General features: G+C 49.8%; 1 protein-coding gene across 1 annotated transcript; it reads right to left on the bottom strand.

Moving 5' to 3' along the window:
• Positions 1-1,185: 1,185 nt before the first annotated feature.
• cep120 (centrosomal protein 120) lies at positions 1,186-18,116 on the bottom strand. The gene is given in 20 exon segments (XM_064297226.1): positions 1,186-2,221; positions 3,368-3,513; positions 6,002-6,100; positions 7,070-7,192; positions 10,344-10,505; positions 10,748-10,840; positions 11,224-11,313; positions 11,746-11,919; positions 12,315-12,411; positions 12,839-13,021; positions 13,189-13,338; positions 13,891-14,068; positions 14,299-14,554; positions 14,865-15,089; positions 15,813-16,010; positions 16,214-16,401; positions 16,518-16,617; positions 16,695-16,809; positions 17,069-17,225; positions 17,832-18,116. Coding segments are annotated over 20 exon segments (2,988 nt in total). The 5' UTR covers positions 17,881-18,116; the 3' UTR covers positions 1,186-2,016.
• Positions 18,117-18,287: the final 171 nt, after the last annotated feature.

Raw genomic sequence — 18,287 nt, 5'->3', positions numbered from 1 at the left:
TGGGTTTTTTTTTTTTTGGCCCTTGCTGCTTTCTGTACAGCTCCCTGACACCTCCTAAACGTCTGGGCTCTGTTCGGGAGCGTAGTCGGTCCTGCCGAAGTCCTTCAGCGCGCGGTCTCCGCGCGACGGCCAGCCCTCCCCGGATCGATGGCGGGCATTTTAGCCGGATTGAGATGAGTCATTGAGCAGCCCTTTCTCCGGCAGATCCATTTCATTTCTTGAGGCTCATTCCGCCTCTCGCTTAAAGCACATTGACGCCTTTCTTTTATCTTTTTTTTTTCGTTCCCCACTCAAGATTGTTCTTTTTTTTTTTTAAGAAACAAACTTGCACGGTTTATCATTCACTGGTAAAGTACCTGTAAAGTGAATGTCACACTGTCATGGGAGTGATGTACCAAGCCCACCCCCCCCCCTCCCTCCCCAGTACAGACATCTCTCGTCTCCCTGGTCTAAAACATTGTGTGTTTGTTTAGTGATTTATGGCCCAGCGCACTTTCAGGCTGTTATTTCTCTGCAGCACCACGCTGGGCTGAGCTAAAACAGACCCGCTCTGACCCGTCTGTCTGTACCCCACGCTCACCCACACCATACCCCCCCACGCAGTCCCACACCACCGCACGTCCACCCAACCCTGGGCCTGTCTCCCTGTACCCGTCTGTCTACCCAGTACCCCACCATCACTCACCCCCACCACCACCGCACTCACCCACCTGGCCTGTCTCTGTACCCCACGCTCTCCCTCACCGACGTCCACCCAACTGGCCTGTCTCCTGTACCCACCTCTCCCACACACAGACCCACCAACCTGGGCCTGTCTCTGTACCTCACCCTCTCCCACTCCACCGCACCTGCACCCAACCTTGGGCTCCTCTTGGGGTTGAGGGTCACGCTGCGCTCCTATCCCCTCAGGACAACCCTGGGCGAGGCACCCGCTCCGATCGCGGCTTTGGGTTAGAGCTTCAGGAGATGTCCATTGAGCCCAATGTTCAGTTGTTTAAGGACAGTTCCAGCACACTGTGAACTCAGAGGCCATTTTGAGCCAGTCATTAAGTGCATGCAGCAGTAAGTCATTACAGGATTGTCCAACTGATCTGTGAAGAAGTTAAATGTCTCCTTGTAGTTTGAATTGCAGTGGATAGTGAATGCCCACAAATGACTAATTTTAAAAACTACACTTAAAAGACGTATGTATGAAATAATTTATTAAGTACAAAATACATACAAAATGTCATGCATTTTAGCTGATGAGGGGGAAAAAAAGCTAAATATAAAAGGCTGGCACTTGCATTTCTACACACAAAACGAGGAACGTTAGCATTGTAAACTTTTCTAATGCAGTAGCGCCATCTGCTGATTGCAGACAGTGTTGCAGGCACACCTGATCGGAACACACATTTAAACACACTGAGGCACCATGAAGTGGATTCTGATGTCTGCCACTAATAAAATATTTGGAAGTAGAAGATCAAAACTCACCCAGAAGTATGATGACCAACAACACACACTAATCCAGCATTCTGGCTCACTGGAGAGACAGCAAAGCACTTGCATTAAAATTATTTCTACAAGATAATGCCACCATTAGTAGAAATCCCTTAAATACAGAAGAATATATGAGGAACAAATTTTGTTTTAGAAAAACTAATGCCTAAAATTTTAACTGCCTGAAGACACACACTTTAGTTTTTCCAGAACTTTCCTAACTTTTAGCAGCAGCTAACTACAGCTCACAAACTTCAGCTAATACATCATATAACAGATCAGACTAAAAGCTTTACTGTAACCATTTACATGAAGCTCAATTTCCCCACCATCCTAGCTAGTTTATATTAACTTTTAAAAACACACACTGAATATATAACTATCTATACAAAAACATACATTACAAAAACTTTACACAGTATACACGTTGAGTTTTTTTCTTTGACCGCACGCGGTCGGTGTTGGTAGCGAGCGGTCCGGCGCGGTCCGGTGCGGTCATCGTCCGACGGCGCGGTGGGCGGGCCGCGGTCGCGGTCACTGCCCCGCCCTGTGCGCCATGGCCTCCTGGATCTGGCGGTTGAGCTCCAGGATGATGCGGTCCTCGTGCGTGTACACGCCCGTGCGCAGCAGCGTGTCCCGCTCCTCCAGCAGGCGGGTCAGGTGGTCGTCGGCCGCCTCGTTCGGGGGCGCGGCCGGGGCAGCGTCCTTCCACGGACGCGCCTCCTCCTGCTGCTTCAGCCTGGTGGGGGGGGGGGGACAGACCGAGCGCTTTCTCGTGAAAAGCAAGAAAGCGAATGCAAGCCCCGAGCGAATGCCCCTAAATCACACCCGTCTCACCCTGAAATCACACCCAGCACACCCCTAAACACCAGTGATGTCACGATGAGTCCACACCTCATCAGGTTTGACTTGACAGCAGCCAGTCTAAAACACCTTCCCCTTAGAAACTCTCGTAGGTTGATTTACTATCGCATAATAAAGAAAGCAGATTTCATCAGGCTCAATACACTCAAAAGCAGCCGCTCATTCTAAATAAACAAAAGCCTGCACTCGCTTGATCTTAAGTAAACTCACGTTAAGCCAGTTTCTGTTTGCTCAAGCTGTGAACTTGTTTCGTCTGCGCACACGTGCTCTAGGCTTATTGTGTCTGCGCGTACAGATGAGAGCTCACATTCATGCTTTCAAGCTTAAACCATGTCTGTGCCTGAATGTGGTGTAGCGGGCGGTACCTGTCAAGCTCGTTCCGCACGCGTGTGGCGTAGCGGGCGGTACCTGTCAAGCTCGTTCCGCACGCGTGTGGCGTAGCGGGCGGTACCTGTCAAGCTCGTTCCGCACGCGTGCGGTGTAGCGGGCGGTACCTGTCGAGCTCGTTCCGCACGCGTGTGGTGTAGCGGGCGGTACCTGTCAAGCTCGTTCCGCACGCGTGTGGCGTAGCGGGCGGTACCTGTTGAGCTCGTTCCGCCGGTGTGGCGTAGCGGGCGGTACCTGTCGAGCTCGTTCCGCACGCGTGGGTGTAGCGGGCGGTACCTGTCGAGCTCGTTCCGCGCGTGTGGTGTAGCGGGCGGTACGTCGAGCTCGTTCCGCAGCTGTGGCGTAGCGTCGTACCTGTCGAGCTCGTTGCTACGCGTGGCGTAGCGAGGACCTGTCGAGCTCGTTCGCACGCTGTGCGTGTGGCGGTACCTGTCGAGCTCGTTCCGCGCGTGTGGTGTAGCGGCGTACCTGTCGAGCTCGTCCGCACATGCGTCGTGCGGCGGTACCTGTCGAGCTCGTTCGCACGCCAGTGGTGTAGCGGGCGGTACCTGTCGAGCTCGTTCCGCACGCGTGCGGTGTAGCGGGCGGTACCTGTCGCGCTCGTTCCGCACGCGTGTGGTGTAGCGGGCGGTACCTGTTGAGCTCGTTCCTGATGTCCTCCAGCTCCTGCTTCTCCGTTCGGACCGCCTCCTTCTCCTCGGTTGCTAGGTAGCGAAGCCTCATGTGCTCCAGCTCCTGCTGCTGTTTCTTCAGTCGGTTCATGGCGTTCTCCTGCTCTCTCTGGAACAGAACGCATCATCACTGTGCGCCACTGCTCTCTCTGGCACAGCACAACAGAACGCATCATCACTGTGAGCCACTGCTCTCTCTGGCACAGCACAACAGAACGCATCATCACTGTGCGCCACTGCTCTCTCTGGCACAGCACAACAGAACGCATCATCACTGTGAGCCACCGCTCTCTCTGGCACAGCACAACAGAACGCATCATCACTGTGAGCCACCCTGTGGACTGCAACCCTCCCTGCCTACAGCTACAGCTAACTATGCCCTACAAGGCTGCCAGCCACAGCCAGTGCAGGCAAGGTCCAGATGACCAGCTCCATTTCCCACGTACCGCTGGCTCTATAAGATGATCAGCGGTCGGGATGACCAACGAACCGTCCTAAAAATAAAAGCCATGCTCTTCTTGTCTGCCGACACCAAATCTGTACAACTGCAACATGAAAAGGACACACACTTCATTTATTTGTCTTTTTGTCAGTCAGTGAAAACACAGCTCTCATTCTTGTCTTCATGCCAAAACCAAAATAACAACAGGACTGTGTGGTAGAGATTAATTCTGAAGCGATATAGCACATCAAAAGCTCTGAAGTACCAGACTCAATGAGCACCCATTAACCTACTGCAACTGAAACTGAGAAATGAGGGCTGGCTCATTCTGAGACTGAGCTGAATTCCTAGTGTTGACGAGGTGTGTGGTCCTCCCCCGACAGCCTTGAATGACACTCTCTGTGATATCAGCCAGCCTTTCGATGGAAAGGGCTCTGCAGAGTTTGGCCTGCTACAAGGATAAGGGGAGGGGGAGAGGCACAGAAAAGCTGGGTGACCAGCGAGTGACCCCCCCCCGCCCCCCCACTCCCTGTGGCCGGTGACCCCCCCTTCCACCCCTCCACCCCCCCCACCCCACCCCAGGGTCAGACTGAGCCGCCGTCGGGGAACCGGGCCAGACGCGGCTCAACCGCAGTTTTCTGGAAACATCCGCACTGACAGCGCAGGACAGGCACCTGGAGGATTTCACGCTCCCATTTTCACGGCTCTCCCACGCACACAAAAAAAACTGCAAAGCACTGTGGGAAGGCGGAGCGAAGAGAGCAGCAGGCATGTTAGGCCTGAGAGTAATCAGACGGCCATATCTGGAGCATTAGGAGCAGAAAGATAAGACCTGCTTACCGAGACTGGAATGCATGCGAGGTTAAGAGGATGGTTTGAGTTCTTCTCGAAAGAACTGGAATCCCCCCACCCCCCCAGAAAACTTCTGGGGACATTAATAACTCTCCGCATTTATTATTTTTGGTAAACCGCGATAATTAATGGCGCACGTCGCCGCCAATCAGATTTCACGCGCACAGTCATCAATTAAGCAGCGGTGTGTTTTCACCGAAATACCAACGCTTAAAGGACAAGCTGACAGAGCCGACAGAGCTAACGCGCACGGCTACGGCGCGGTACATTCCCAGGTCGCGGCCAGCCGCGGATCCCGGTGCTTTCAGGGCCCTGGCGACCACGCGTGACATTTAAGCGGCTAAGGCCGCGCGGCTAGCGCTTCACAAAGCGCAAGCGTGATTTATAGGCTCGTTTCACACGGAGTTATGAAACCCTTAGCACAGCATAAATCAGTTTGTGTTTTCTTAGCATATCTGGCACTTAAGCTTGAAAAAAAAGAAAAGAAAAGAAAGGAGCAGGTCAGATTCTGCAGCTGGCTTTCGTCTTTAACAGTTATTAAGCAGGGCCCATAAGCGCTCGGGCGTCGGCTCTGTTTACAGTGGTGTCTCGGTGAGCCCGCTCCACCAATCACGGCCGTCTGCTGCTCCACCAATCACGGCCGTCTGCTGCTCCGCCAATCGCGACCCTCCGTCTGCTACAAGGCAGAGGTTGTTTTTTTTTTTTACGGCTTCTGGTCGTTTACAAACACGCAACAATTGGGCCAAACGAAAGGTCCGGTTGTGCCCTTCAGCTTGCGAAAAGGGGAGAAAGTTATTGAAAATTATTAATTATTATTATTATTATTATTATTATTATTATTAATAATAATAATAATCATTTAAAAATAAATAAATAAAAGTAGCCGATGCTTACCTAAAAGCACTAACTGGACAAATCTAGTTGTAGGCAAAAAAATTGTAGGCAAGGTCAGTGTCTCAGCTCCATATTTTGGCTCGATACTCAGGCTAACTCAGTCACATGCTTTCAGCTATTCTGTGTACCACCCACCCCCCCACCCCCTTGTTCCAGAAGCTTCTGTGACATGTTTAACGTATGTTCCTACAATGGCCATGTAAGCTTGAATAAGAACGCCTGTCAAACAAAATAAATTTAAAAATCCAAGACTAAACCACACACTGATTAAGGAGATAAGGCTGGAAGTTTATTAAACTTTGACGGGTGTAAAACACACTCAAAGTGTTTCGATACAGGCAAAGCAAAGAGTTACTTTCCAACCGGACTGACAAACAAGGCAGATGGGTCAGAATATTTAACGGCATACCTGTTTGAATCTGGCCAGCTCTTTTAAGGCGCGCCCCCACTGCTGCTTGTAATGAAGCTTGGACTTTGTGGTGGATTCCAGCTTTCTCTCGAGTTCCACCTTAAATCGAGGGCGGTAAATCAAAGAGAGCCACATTAGCCCATTACAAACATTTGGTGAAAGATTATATATACCGCTGTCTGGGTCGCAGACGCTTGATCCGCTGTGAGGAGAAAATATGCTTTCAATCCACTCGTGTCACTTAAGCTAAATATTATGGCAGATGAACATTTTCTTTTCTTAAAATATGACCTTGTTACTCGGTTACCCAGACGAACAAGAGGAGCACTTCAGGAGGTCAGATCTGAAATGTGTCTATATTTAGGCAGAAGTGCAGGAGCAGTCCTTCCGGATATTACTCACGGTCCCTCTGCCCCTCGGCCACGACGAGTCCTTCATTCCCGTTTTGGAATTTTAACTCCCTTCAGTTCAGGGAAAACTTCTGAATTCCTGCGCTGCAGAAGACTTACTTACACCAGCCTCCTGGCAGCTGTTTATGTTGTCCTTGTACCGGTTCTTTCACCATATAGTACCCAGCAAATGAGAACTGGGACATAAACGCTGGGGAGGTCTGATTGGCTCAAAGCAGGTGAGAGGAACCGTACTTTGTTGCAGGTAAACATTGGGAGATGCAGTAAAGAAGACCTTCACAAAAGTGAAAATATATGTCTGGTATCGTCTCCGAACAGAAATTTTACCAGTTTATTTTCCGAGTTTACCAGTTTATCCCATTTTCAATCAAGGCCAAGCATGCGATTATAATGCACGGATGTTCAAATCCGGCTCTCAAATCTAAATCTGGCCCTGGTCCTCTCCCAGGGAATTAACTGAATAATTGGAGCTCCTGATTGGCCAGACTGTCTCCACACCTGACCCCCCAGGTACAGGGAGGGAGGGAAACCCTTATCCCTCGAGAAGCAGGTTTTGAGTGACAGGGGAGCTCACCTTCTCCAGGCTGAGCAGGTTTTGAGTGACAGGGGAGCTCACCTTCTCCAGGCTGAGCAGGTTTTGAGTGACAGGGGAGCTCACCTTCTCCAGGCTGAGCAGGTTGATCTCGGACTGCAGGCGGAGCTCTGGTCGGGTGTTCTGATGCTCGCGGAACTGCAGGAACTCCTTCTCCAGCTGCTTATACTTGCTTTCTGCTTCCTGAATCTGCTCCAGAACAGGAAGAGGAAACTCAGCATGACTTCAGAAGGAGCCTGCAATCTTAAGGTCTCATTTATGCAAATGGGTATTGCAACTAAGAAAAAAAATGTTTGTTTCCTTGACAAATCTGTTGCATGTCAGAAGATAATGGATAAGACGTGAAGGTAATCTAGCACGCTCTTCTCCGACCACAAACATGATGCTTTCAAATGACATCCCATAATGACCATGCTCAAGTTTCGAGACGGTGTCGTTGGGCTGATCGCCAGGTTGGTGGAAACACTGAGCGATAACAAGGAGAAATGTGATCGCAGTCTAAATGCACAGAATCAAATATGCAGCACATTCTTAAAAAACAGCAGTACAAAACCACGCAAATCACATGCATCATATATACAGAAATCCAATTGGTCAACTGTATCAGACACAAGTGTAAACAGGCTCCAATGTGCACTCAGAACGTTGACCGATCTCCTGTTTACGGGGGATATTATCAGTGATAGAGCCCGCTGTAATGGGTTTATAAAAACAGGCCTTCAGTGCATCTTGGGCAGTCTTACAGCACGAGAAAATAATAACCAGGAAACAGAAACCACACATTTTAAAAAGAGCCCATAATGACTTCAGTTGTTGAGCATTTGATACGATCATTTAAAGCCTTGTACCAGGGGTTCCTTCCAAGCAGACTTTTGTTGCACATTAAATACGAGGAAAACTCAATTCTTTCACTAAAACAGCATGTGGTCCTCATTTAAAAAAACTAAAAAAACAAAAAAACATTTTGCATGCTTTGGCAAATCCATCAAAAAGAATTAAGTAAACAAGACAATAGCACCGTCTTTTCCATCCAATGAAAAGATGGCCTGCAGCTCAGTCTACTTTATTCCTCAACTGGAGGAAAAACTGCATCTTATCAAAAAATGGCTGACAAAAAAATTTTAATTAAAAAAAAAAAAGACTATAGGAATGCAAGGGAATGTGGCCATTCCAGCCGCAGAGGAGTTTAAAAGTTCCCTGCTCAGAGAGAGAGAGAGAGAGAGAGAATGAGAGAGAGAGAGAGAGCAGAGAGGGAGAGGGGGAGAGAGAGAGAGCGCGAGAGAGAGAGAGAGAGGGAAAGAGAGAGAGATCCAGGCCTTATGAGTTGCTCCAGCCTGTCCACTGACACAAAGCAGACAGTGGAGAAAACTTCCAGCACAAAGGGTGGTATTCTGTTTTGAGGGGGGACAAACAGGGGGATTCCAGGCTGATAACCGGGGTCCCGGGGTGCAGCCTACGCGGGGTGGGGCGGGGGTGTGTTTTTAAGCATTCCCGCCACGGGGGGACCAGATATAGCGCCCCGCGTGGCGGGGTCCGGCCGCAGCGTACTTCTCACCGACTACGCACTCGCGCGTCAGAAACCCGCTTCGCGCGATGCGTTACAGCCGCGGCGTCCAGACGCTCATGCGGAAAGGAGACGGCAGACAGAGCTACCTCACCAAGTGGGGCTGTCGGGACGGAGGGGGTCCCAGGAACCATACAGACGTAGAGACTAAAAACCTGAGCCGATGACTCGCTGAGAGAAACAGGCAAGAAAAGGAACCCAGGCTATTGCTACGAAGGATGTGTTCTTCTCCCATATTGTACCAGAGCATTAACCTGCTTTATGGTTGCGCTGGCGTACTAGTGCCAAACAAAGTGCAGTTCATTAAAACGACCGAAACGCTTGGACTAGGTAGTGCAGGCCCGATCCTCTGTCACAGCTGGAAATCCTTCAAAGTGAAAACTATATAAAGTGAAACAGGTGAAATGAAATCACACATGTGGGGGTGGGAGGGAGGATTGGGGGAGTAAGGCAAAATTTCCAGTGTAGTAATTTGTGCCTATAAAAGGCCAGCCTTGATTTAGCCAAGTTATTGTGCCTTCTTTAGAAATATGGTGTTGAGTCATTGTGTCAGTTACAGATGAGAAACTAGGGCTTTTGTCCATGTTCTCGAGGCCACAATAAAAAGGGAATTGGGCTTATAAGTCCAGGGCTGCAGGCTCAAATCCCAGCTGGGGCACTGCCACTGTACCCTAGAGCGAAGGCACTCAATCGAAATGGCTTCAGTAAATATCCAGCTGTATAAACAGAATGCATACACGAGAATGCAAAGTCGCTCTGGACAACAGCATCTGCCCAATGCCAATTTCTCCCATATCAGGATCACATGCTCGTGTGGAGAGACTCCAGTTAGCAGCAGGTAGTCAATTCACGTACAGGAAGAATGTGGATACAGCAAATAGAGGATGAGAAATATGAAAACAAACAAAAGTGTAAAACTGGTCACAAGGCTTGGCTATGATACCAAGAATGTACCGTTTACAAAAAGGTCCTGTACTACAACTCCTTTGGAGTTCATGACCAAGGAGAGAAAGGGCTAAATGAAACACTGTAGCTAGCTTTGTTTAGACATACTGTGCAGTATGGATCACCAAATCATTTTTATGGCCCTTTATGCAATTAACTACCTAGCAACACTTTTACTGATAAATTAGTCTGTTTTTGAACTAAATTAGTTTTATGGTCCTCTGTACTTATCAAACAAGCAATAATTTGACTGATAATTTATGACTGATGGTCTGTTTTTGAAATGATGTTCCACTTCACAGTTCGTAGCTCGATAAGACGCGAAAGTGTGCACAGCACTGCAAATCGCAGCTAAAAGTGTCTGTTTAAATATCATTTAAAAGCTTTTTTATTTCCCTAAATATTATTGCCATGTCAAGATCCAGCGTGCAATGTTTCGTAACTATAATACGAGCAGGACAGTTAGAAACATGCGAGTGACTGATACTGGCTGTATGAGCTAAAGCTATGCCTACGTCAAAGCCAGCATACAGAAGCCCAGCCCCCACACCAGAGAGAGCCTGAGCGTAGCGCCGGGTCAGTCTGATTTTCTGCTGGGGGGTGGGGTCGGCATGCTTTTGCTTTCAGGACAAGACTGAAGAGGGGCGATGCTTTTTTGTTTGGCAAGTGAGAACGTCCCCTCTGTGTGACATCAGAGGGCCTCAGGCCCCAGTCTTCACAGATGGGCGAGCTGCGGGTTGGCAGGCGGCTAACGCATTCCGCTGACCCCTGAGGTCAACACCAGCCCCGCCCCCCCTCCCCCTCCCCACCCCGCGGCCCCCGCTCACCTACCTGCTGTTGCAGCCGGGCGCACTCCTCCTCCAGCTGCCTGACCTTTGACCTCTCCAGCTCCACCTGGTGGGCGCAGTCCTCCCGCAGCCGGCGGCCGCCGTCCTGCAGCTCGCGCATGGCGAAGTCGTGCTCCGCCCGCATGTCCCGCTGCAGCCGCTGCGTCTGCGAGGGGGGAGGGAGCCGCTTTTAAACCGCCATTTTAAACCGCCATTTACCGTCGAGCGCATCCGCCAGGCTCAACCACACCAAGTTATAGTTACAGCCATGATTGGACGATTGATTGATTCTGACTTGATCAAAGTTTATTCCTTTAAAGCAGTGTGATTTGTGGAAAGTACTGTAAACCTCAAAAATGTCCCTCTCCTGACGGCTTCTGTTTCCGGAAACTTCCGCGGTGCGCTCACCTCCATCTCCGCGTGCGCGAGGTGCCGCTCCCTCTTCTCCAAGTCAGCCAAGGTTTTCTGCAGCTGCTCCTCCAAGAGATTGTACTCCATCTCCTGCCACACATCACAGGGAAGGCTGCACTGACCGAGACCATCTTTGAGTGCTGAATCACACAGGTCAGTGACTTTTCGACATGAAGAATAAGGATTAGGCATTAAGACGCACTGGGTAGTAATCCTGCTGAAAGGCCCAAGTTAAACTAGTCTAGAATTAGCATTTATTAATAGTAAGGCTTACTACTCAAAAGATCAATTATAACTACTATCATAAAAAGTCAACTGAAAGACTTGATTAGTTACTTTACCACAGACTACATTTGAAAGTTAGTTTTAGTGCTAAAGTACAAAGTTACAGAGTTGTGTGAACCTGAAAGTAAAGTTTCATGTTTATAGAAAATGCAGGCGATTGGCTGTTTTCTCTGAATGGGCGTGGCTACCTTCTTTTTGACCAGCGCCTCTCGCTCTCGGTCCCGCTTCCTCCACTCCTCCGCCAGAGCCCGCATGTGGCTCAGCTCCTTCTGCTTCAGCTGCGCAAGACAAACAGCGTTTAGCATCGCACCACTAGCACTTAATGAGTCAGTAAACTAGCCTAAAACATGACACTGCTACATCGCTAGCTCTTAAAGCATCAGTAAACTAGCTTTTAGCATCACACCACTAGCATTTAATGAGTCAGTGAACAAGCCTCACACATGACACTGCTAGCTTTTAATGCTACAAAAACAAATTAAACTAATAAACCAATCATGGCTTCCACACAAGACGTTGATCAGTGGAATCACGTGCCTTAGTGCCAGACAAAAAAAAAAACCTGTAGCGATACCAGTCCTTTTTAGATAAAGCTTGGACACCCCTGAATTAGACTGACGGGTCACCTGAATGGGCATGTGAACAGAGACAGGCCAGCGCTGAGATTCAGCTTCGGACCGTTAGCGGTTGCTAAGGCAACGTGATATCACCTGGTTGTCGAACAGGTCCTCCTGCTCCTCCTTCCACATCTCCAGCTCCAGGGCGGCCTTGTACTCCAGGGTTTCGCGGGGCTCTGGGGGCGGGGGCGGAGCCGCCGGTACCGCCGCGGGGGGGCGCTGCTTCCGGGGAGGGGGCTCGGCTTTCGGCTGCTCGGGAGGCGCGTTCTGTGAGGCAGAATCAGTCTCTCTCAAACCTTTTAACCCCCCTCCACGATCCTCCTCAATGCAAGATCCCAAGGTCAAAGAGTAGGGGGTTCCCCGGTGTCCTGGCTAAATTGGCTCTCTAGAACATGTCACCTAATCATCCCCTGATTTAATTGGCAAAAAAATTCTCTCTCCCTCTCCACATTAGCTGATGTGTGGTGAGTCTTCTGGTGCAAAATGGCTGCCGTGTATCACCCAGGTGGGTGCTACACATTGGCGGTGGGTGAGGAGGGGGGTACTCATCACTGTAAAGCACTTTGTGTGTTCGGAAAAGTGCTATATAAATGCAATCATTCATTAAGTCATTCATAAACACTACTACTTGCTGAATCCAGCATTGCGCAGGAAAGACGTACCTGAGTGGATTCGGATACGACGATGTCCTGGATTTTCACCAATCCCAGGTCTTCCAGGGTGGTGACGTAGCACAGCTCAGCCACCTTCTCATTGGGCCTGCACCGAGAGACACAGAGACACTCTCACAGAGGGAGGAAACTCTCACTGCAGACACAAAGGCCGAAATGCAGGCCAGCACCAACACCGCCATCTAGTGCAATTTCTGCCACAGCACCATTCTTAAGGGTGAGGATTTTTTTCCCCCAGCCCAAAGCAAATATATTTTACAATATACTTAAGGCTTCCATTTGTCCATCACTGCTTTTAACGTGCTGTACCGAAAGTTCCAGAGATAGCCAATTTGCTATCCTTTTGTCCAAAACCTACTGTCAGGAGCATAGCATTAAGCAACCTTAAGGAGTGTGCGTGCGTGCGTGCGTGTGTGTGTGTGTGTATGTATAACGCAGGAGGCTGTACCCCCGCGCGTGTGTGCGTGTGTGTGTGTGTGTGTGTGTGTGTGTGTGTAAAAAGCAGAAGGCTGTACCCGCGCGCTCTGATGACAGGGATCCTGTCACTGAAGGTCTGTCTCCAGTGCTGCTGTCCCGTGGGCCCCAGGAAGCGGGTCTTCTCCGCGGCCAGCAGGTGGGACAGCTGGACGCTGGCGGTGCCCAGGAGCAGGTCCCGAGCGCTGGGGTCCCTGTGCCACACCTCCACCACCAAGGGCACCCTGGGGCAGGGGAGGACCGCCGTTAGCCAGGCGCTAACGCTAGCGCACACTGCCAGTCTCACACACCAGAGGGGAGGAACACCGTTAGCCAGGCGCTAACGCTACACAAAGTAACATGGTACCCATCTCTCTTTCTCTCTGTCACACACACACACACACACGCACACCTGAGGAAAGTGTCCTGTAGCTGCTGAGGCAGAGTGGCGAAATCGAAGGCACAGTAGGACTGGGGCAGGAACACCTCCATGTTCTTCTGCACCTCCACAGCGGGGTTGGTCATGATGGGTCCGGCACTCCCAAAGAACTGGTAAGAGTACCTGGAGCAGGAGAGAGAGTTTGAGTCAAAACTGCTTAACGCTGCTGTGTTTAAATTGCTTAACACTGCATTTTCCTAAAGCAGCTGCCCATACCCTTCAATAATTTCCATTCCAATAACCACAAATGAAACGCACTACTAATACCTTTATAAAAGGAAACTAATGCCCTGCAGCTGGAGGCTTCTTAAAGTGGCACACAGCTTCCGTATCTCGCTCAAGAGTACAGCAGCAGTGCCCATATCCGCACTGACACACACAAACTTCAAAATCACAGCATCAAGTCAACTGAGCCTCAGTAATGCGCAGGAATGTTTAAAAATGCAGGCCAGGATCAATATGCACTTCAGCTGAATGGCTTTAATTAAGATAAAGCAGTGTAAGAACATGTTGGATGGAGTGGCTCGCTAGCAGAGCCAATCACCTCTCCTGCCTGCCCCTCCTCCCCGCCTACAGCAGTGCATTCTGACGCAGGGCACCCCTCTGTGCTACAGCGACGCAGGGTACCCAACAGCGAGGCCAGCTGAGAATAAAATTGCCGAAGTGGCTCAGCACCTCAGAGTGCAGTTGACCGGGAAGCCCACGTCCATGTCCCGAACGCTCCGGAGGTCCAGGGAGAAGCAGAAGTGGTGCGCCGAGGACGGGATGGCGATCTTGGGAGCCGAGACGCTGACGGAGGACGCCGGGGCCTCCGGCTCGCTCAGGACCTGAGCACCGCTTGGACCCGGGGGGCCTGCGAGCGGACCAATCGACAAACACACCTCATCTTCAGCAAACTGGTCTCTGGCTACACATGATGTCGGCATCAGGTATAATGAGGGTGGACGGACGGATGGATGGGTGTGTGTGTGTGTACGTATCCATTTTGTCTGAGGTCAGTTTATGGCATGCATTACCATCTACAGACAGGGCCTGAAGTGAATGATGGATGGGGAGAATGCTTCATTGCTGCGGCCCCACTACCTGCTGGGATAGATTGGGCCTGTCCCGAGTCCTCCAGCAGGCTCTCGGCTTCGCTCTCCGTGTGGAGGCTGGCCGGGTGCGGTTCGCTGGCCGAGCGCAGTTCGGTGGAGTTGTGTGACGGGACGGGGGACCGGGGCGGGGGCGACGGCACACAGGGCCTCTGCCCAGGGGGAGGAGATTGGGGCGGGACGGGGGACACGCACCCCTTTTTCACCGGAGACGAGGGTCCATCCGCACCCCGACCGGGACTCCCCAACTGCAAACGCGAAAGACATGGTTCATTTAATACCAGCACAGACGACACTGCTACAATTTATAAATACAGCTACAATCAATAGTTCTCTACAATTACCAAAAATACTTAAATATAATTCAATCATGCAATCCGATATATAATTATGTACAGTACATTACACACAGAGTACAACCGTAAAAAGGCCATTTTGCCATTTTCACGACATATCTGCATATTCATGTTTGGTTATTTTTTGCCAAATTTATCCTCTAAGAAGCCACGTGGCAGTAAGAGATCCCACAGTGCCGTGGTTTCGGAGCGCGCTCAGTACCTGCGGGTCGACGCCCTCCGTGCGGAGCATGACGGACACCCCCAGGGTGGGCTGCAGGTCGGGCGGGACGGCGGGCAGCTTGAGCTTGGCCCGGTTGGGGGGCACCATGGTGAAGGCCCCCTCCACCGTGGCCGGCAGCGTCTCCAGCTCCGCCCCTTCCTTCACCAGACCGGACAGAGAGATCTCCGTGCTTCCCAGAGAGTGATTCCCACAGCAGAGATGGATCTGCCAGAGAACGCACAAAGAGCAATGAAACCTGGGGTCTGTAAACAGGAATTACTGCATCAGGAAGCAGGATGGCTGAGTTTGCTGGATAACTGCACGGAGTAAAACCCGGAACAGCTCTTTTTACTTCAGTCCATGTTCCAGAATTGGGAGGGTTCCAGGTTTTACCAACTCAGTGATCCTGCTTCATGATTTAATTCAATGCACAAGCATAAATGACAGAAACACACCAGCACGCGAGGAACAGATATGCCTGTCCCCGCTCTTAAGACCAACAGCAGGCACCAAACAGGAAGTCTCTGCGTTGAGACACTCAGATCGTCCAGTCGGGGCGTAGCCTGAAAACCACACTGAGCAGGACTGCGTTTTGGGAGAACTTCCTAATGGACGCGATTTCAGCTTAAAAGCTTTGCAAATGTAGCCAACAGAGTCACTGAACGCAGGACGGCCCTCGTTCATTAGAGCACTCTCAACAAGAGCTGGGCTCTCTCCAAGACGCTAAGAAGCCCTGCATTACTCTATGCAACAGTACGTGCATCAGTATCGATCAATGCGATGGCGAGCACATTTATATTGCTCTATGTAATGACAAGCACACATGCGCATTAGGATCGCTCCATGCAGCAGCAGGCGCATACATGCATTAGTACTGAGCCATGCAGCGGTGGGCGCATGTGCGTATCAGTATCGCTCCATGCAGCGGCGGGCGCATGCGTGCATTACCTGCAGATTGGGCTGCTGGCTGAGGAAGGCCCGCAGGACCGCCATGCTGCTGCGGATTCGCACCGACGCCCGCTCCGGCTCGAAGCTGGGGCTCATCAGGTTGTGGAAGGGCTCGCTGGTGATGTCATTGCCCAGGAGCGTGTAGTAGAAGAAGAACTCGGACCCTTCCTGGGACAGCTTCATGGTGCTGGAGATCAGCTGTGTTCAGACACACGGCAAATAAACCCTTATTACCCAGTACATGCACTGCAGAAGCACTTAGCCAAGGGGATCTACCATGTTCTAATTTCCATTACATTTACAATGTAGAAGCACCCACAAACTCTACTCATAAGGCAATATAAAATACTATGGCCAATGGCAATATGAAACAAAGACATCCTCATAAAATTTCAGTCTACCTGCTCCAGCCTGGTTGCAAATGCCACGGTAACGGACAAGACGAAGAGGTCCGTGCAGCGATCCTCCGGTCCGATCTGGTGATACCCTTCCTCTTTCAGAACCGCCTGCAGCTGACCCGACACCAGGCTGGCCAAGAAAGGAGAACCTGCCGAAAAACACAGAAATGCGTACAATGGCAGTGTCCCAGCTGGGAATCAAACCCGCAACCTCAGCATTAGCAAGCCACTAGTTTCCTATACCATATACTGACGAATCTCGACATTCCGATAGCTCACCTTGCCTTGAGGAGCCCTGCATTGCAACGTCCGTTGTCTGTATTGCATTACTGTAGGGCCGCTCCCAGTAAAATTCCGGGCTTCAGCTTGGTGTACTTACTACTAAGCAGAGGGTACCACTTAGGAGCCTGTGGAGTACACAAATCAGTGAGTATACTTCAGAGAGCACCGTACGCTTGAAAACCATGGCAACAGTTACATGTACCTGCTTGACTTCCTGGACGGATCTCAGGTCCAGCACAATATATCCCAAAGACTCCCGTGCAGAGGTGACTGTATCCACTGCGTAGCACTGCAGTTTGATGGGCGTGCGCTGGAGTCTGACAAATGACACTGCTTTTAGTTATCAAATAGAAATCAAGACATGCAATCCCAATAACTTTGTAGAAACAACCACATGCACATTCACAATTTACAATAACAGACTGAACTGCTGGTTTAAGTAAACATTAAGAATAAATGAATTGAACTGTAATAATGATTAGTTGGCGACAGTACCCGGACAACGGACAGGAATAAACCTCTAAGATGAATTTGATAACAGGTGACGCGTCTGCCTGGAGCGTATTGGTAATGTACCTGTGCTGGTGCAGTGTCTTGCGGTCAAGCTCCCAAGCCAACTCCGTGCAGAACTGAGGTTTATCCTTGTGGTCCACCGGGTCTGTGGCGAGCTGTTCCCCATCGAATTTGGCCTCCACTACCAGCTTGTGGCGTGAGCTCTTGGGGAAATGCCGACCTAAAAATAGGAGTGAGCACGTCACAAGCAGATTTGGGCCTGGGGCTCTTGAATTAGCTAGATTTCGTCGCTATCTATCTTAGCCAGTTAGAGCTATAGATTTAAATTGATATATTAGCTCTTGTGAACGATGTCAACGCATGGCTGAAAGATATCTAAATGAACACATTATTATCAGCATGCTTAGGTTACCACCCAATTGAAACTCTAATTGGTTTCATGTTTCAGCATAGCACAACTAACAATGAACCAGTTGAAGATTAACTGGCTATACATTTTTAATCAGATAACGTTAACCAAGTAGCAATTGATCATTAGCAAACGCTAACCAACTGGCTAAATTATCCAAGTAAAATATGCTTAATGTTAGTCGAACTTAGTTGACTAACCAGTCTGGCTGTTAGCTAGACCCGAAAACTGTTAGCAAACAGTTGATTCCAGAATGCAACATTAAAAGATATCTTGCTAACCATGAACATTTTAGCGATACAGCTAGTTACAGTAAGTTAGCTGCGAGGCTTATTTGCTTGTTACCATACGCACCCATTTCCCTAGAGTAGATTACATGCAATAGCTAGTACGAGTTTATGGGAAAGTTAACGTTACCTTCTAGAATGGAGACTACAATGAGAAGTTGATCCGATTTAGAGGCCATGACAGTTGCTTAATGCTAGTCAGCTAGCTCCTGTTCGTTTGCCGAATGCGTTCACGCGTCCCATTAAATTATCACGAAACACCCATCTTGTTTTTCTTGAGTATCAAAAATGCAAGACTTTGTTTCCAATCATCCAGTGACCGTTATCGAACCCGCTTTGATACAGATATTTGCCGCCTTCCATTTAAAAATGTTGACTTCCGCCTAGTTACTGTTGTATGAAAAATACGCAGGTGAGCTTTCAGTGGAACAAGTAAGAGAATCATATCAAACAGAAATACATTCGGTTTGTTAAGCGCCCTCTGCTGTGCAGGAAGACTAAGAGCAAGAAAGGCCAGGAAATCGTTGTTACACGGTTGTAAAGACCTATTTGGTTTCAGCTTGAGAAGGACAAGCCCCTTCGGAAA

This window comes from Anguilla rostrata, chromosome 10 (genome assembly GCF_018555375.3).
Source record: "Anguilla rostrata isolate EN2019 chromosome 10, ASM1855537v3, whole genome shotgun sequence".
Taxonomy (NCBI): Eukaryota; Metazoa; Chordata; class Actinopteri; order Anguilliformes; family Anguillidae; genus Anguilla; species Anguilla rostrata.
This window is presented reverse-complemented; position numbering and strand designations above follow the sequence as displayed.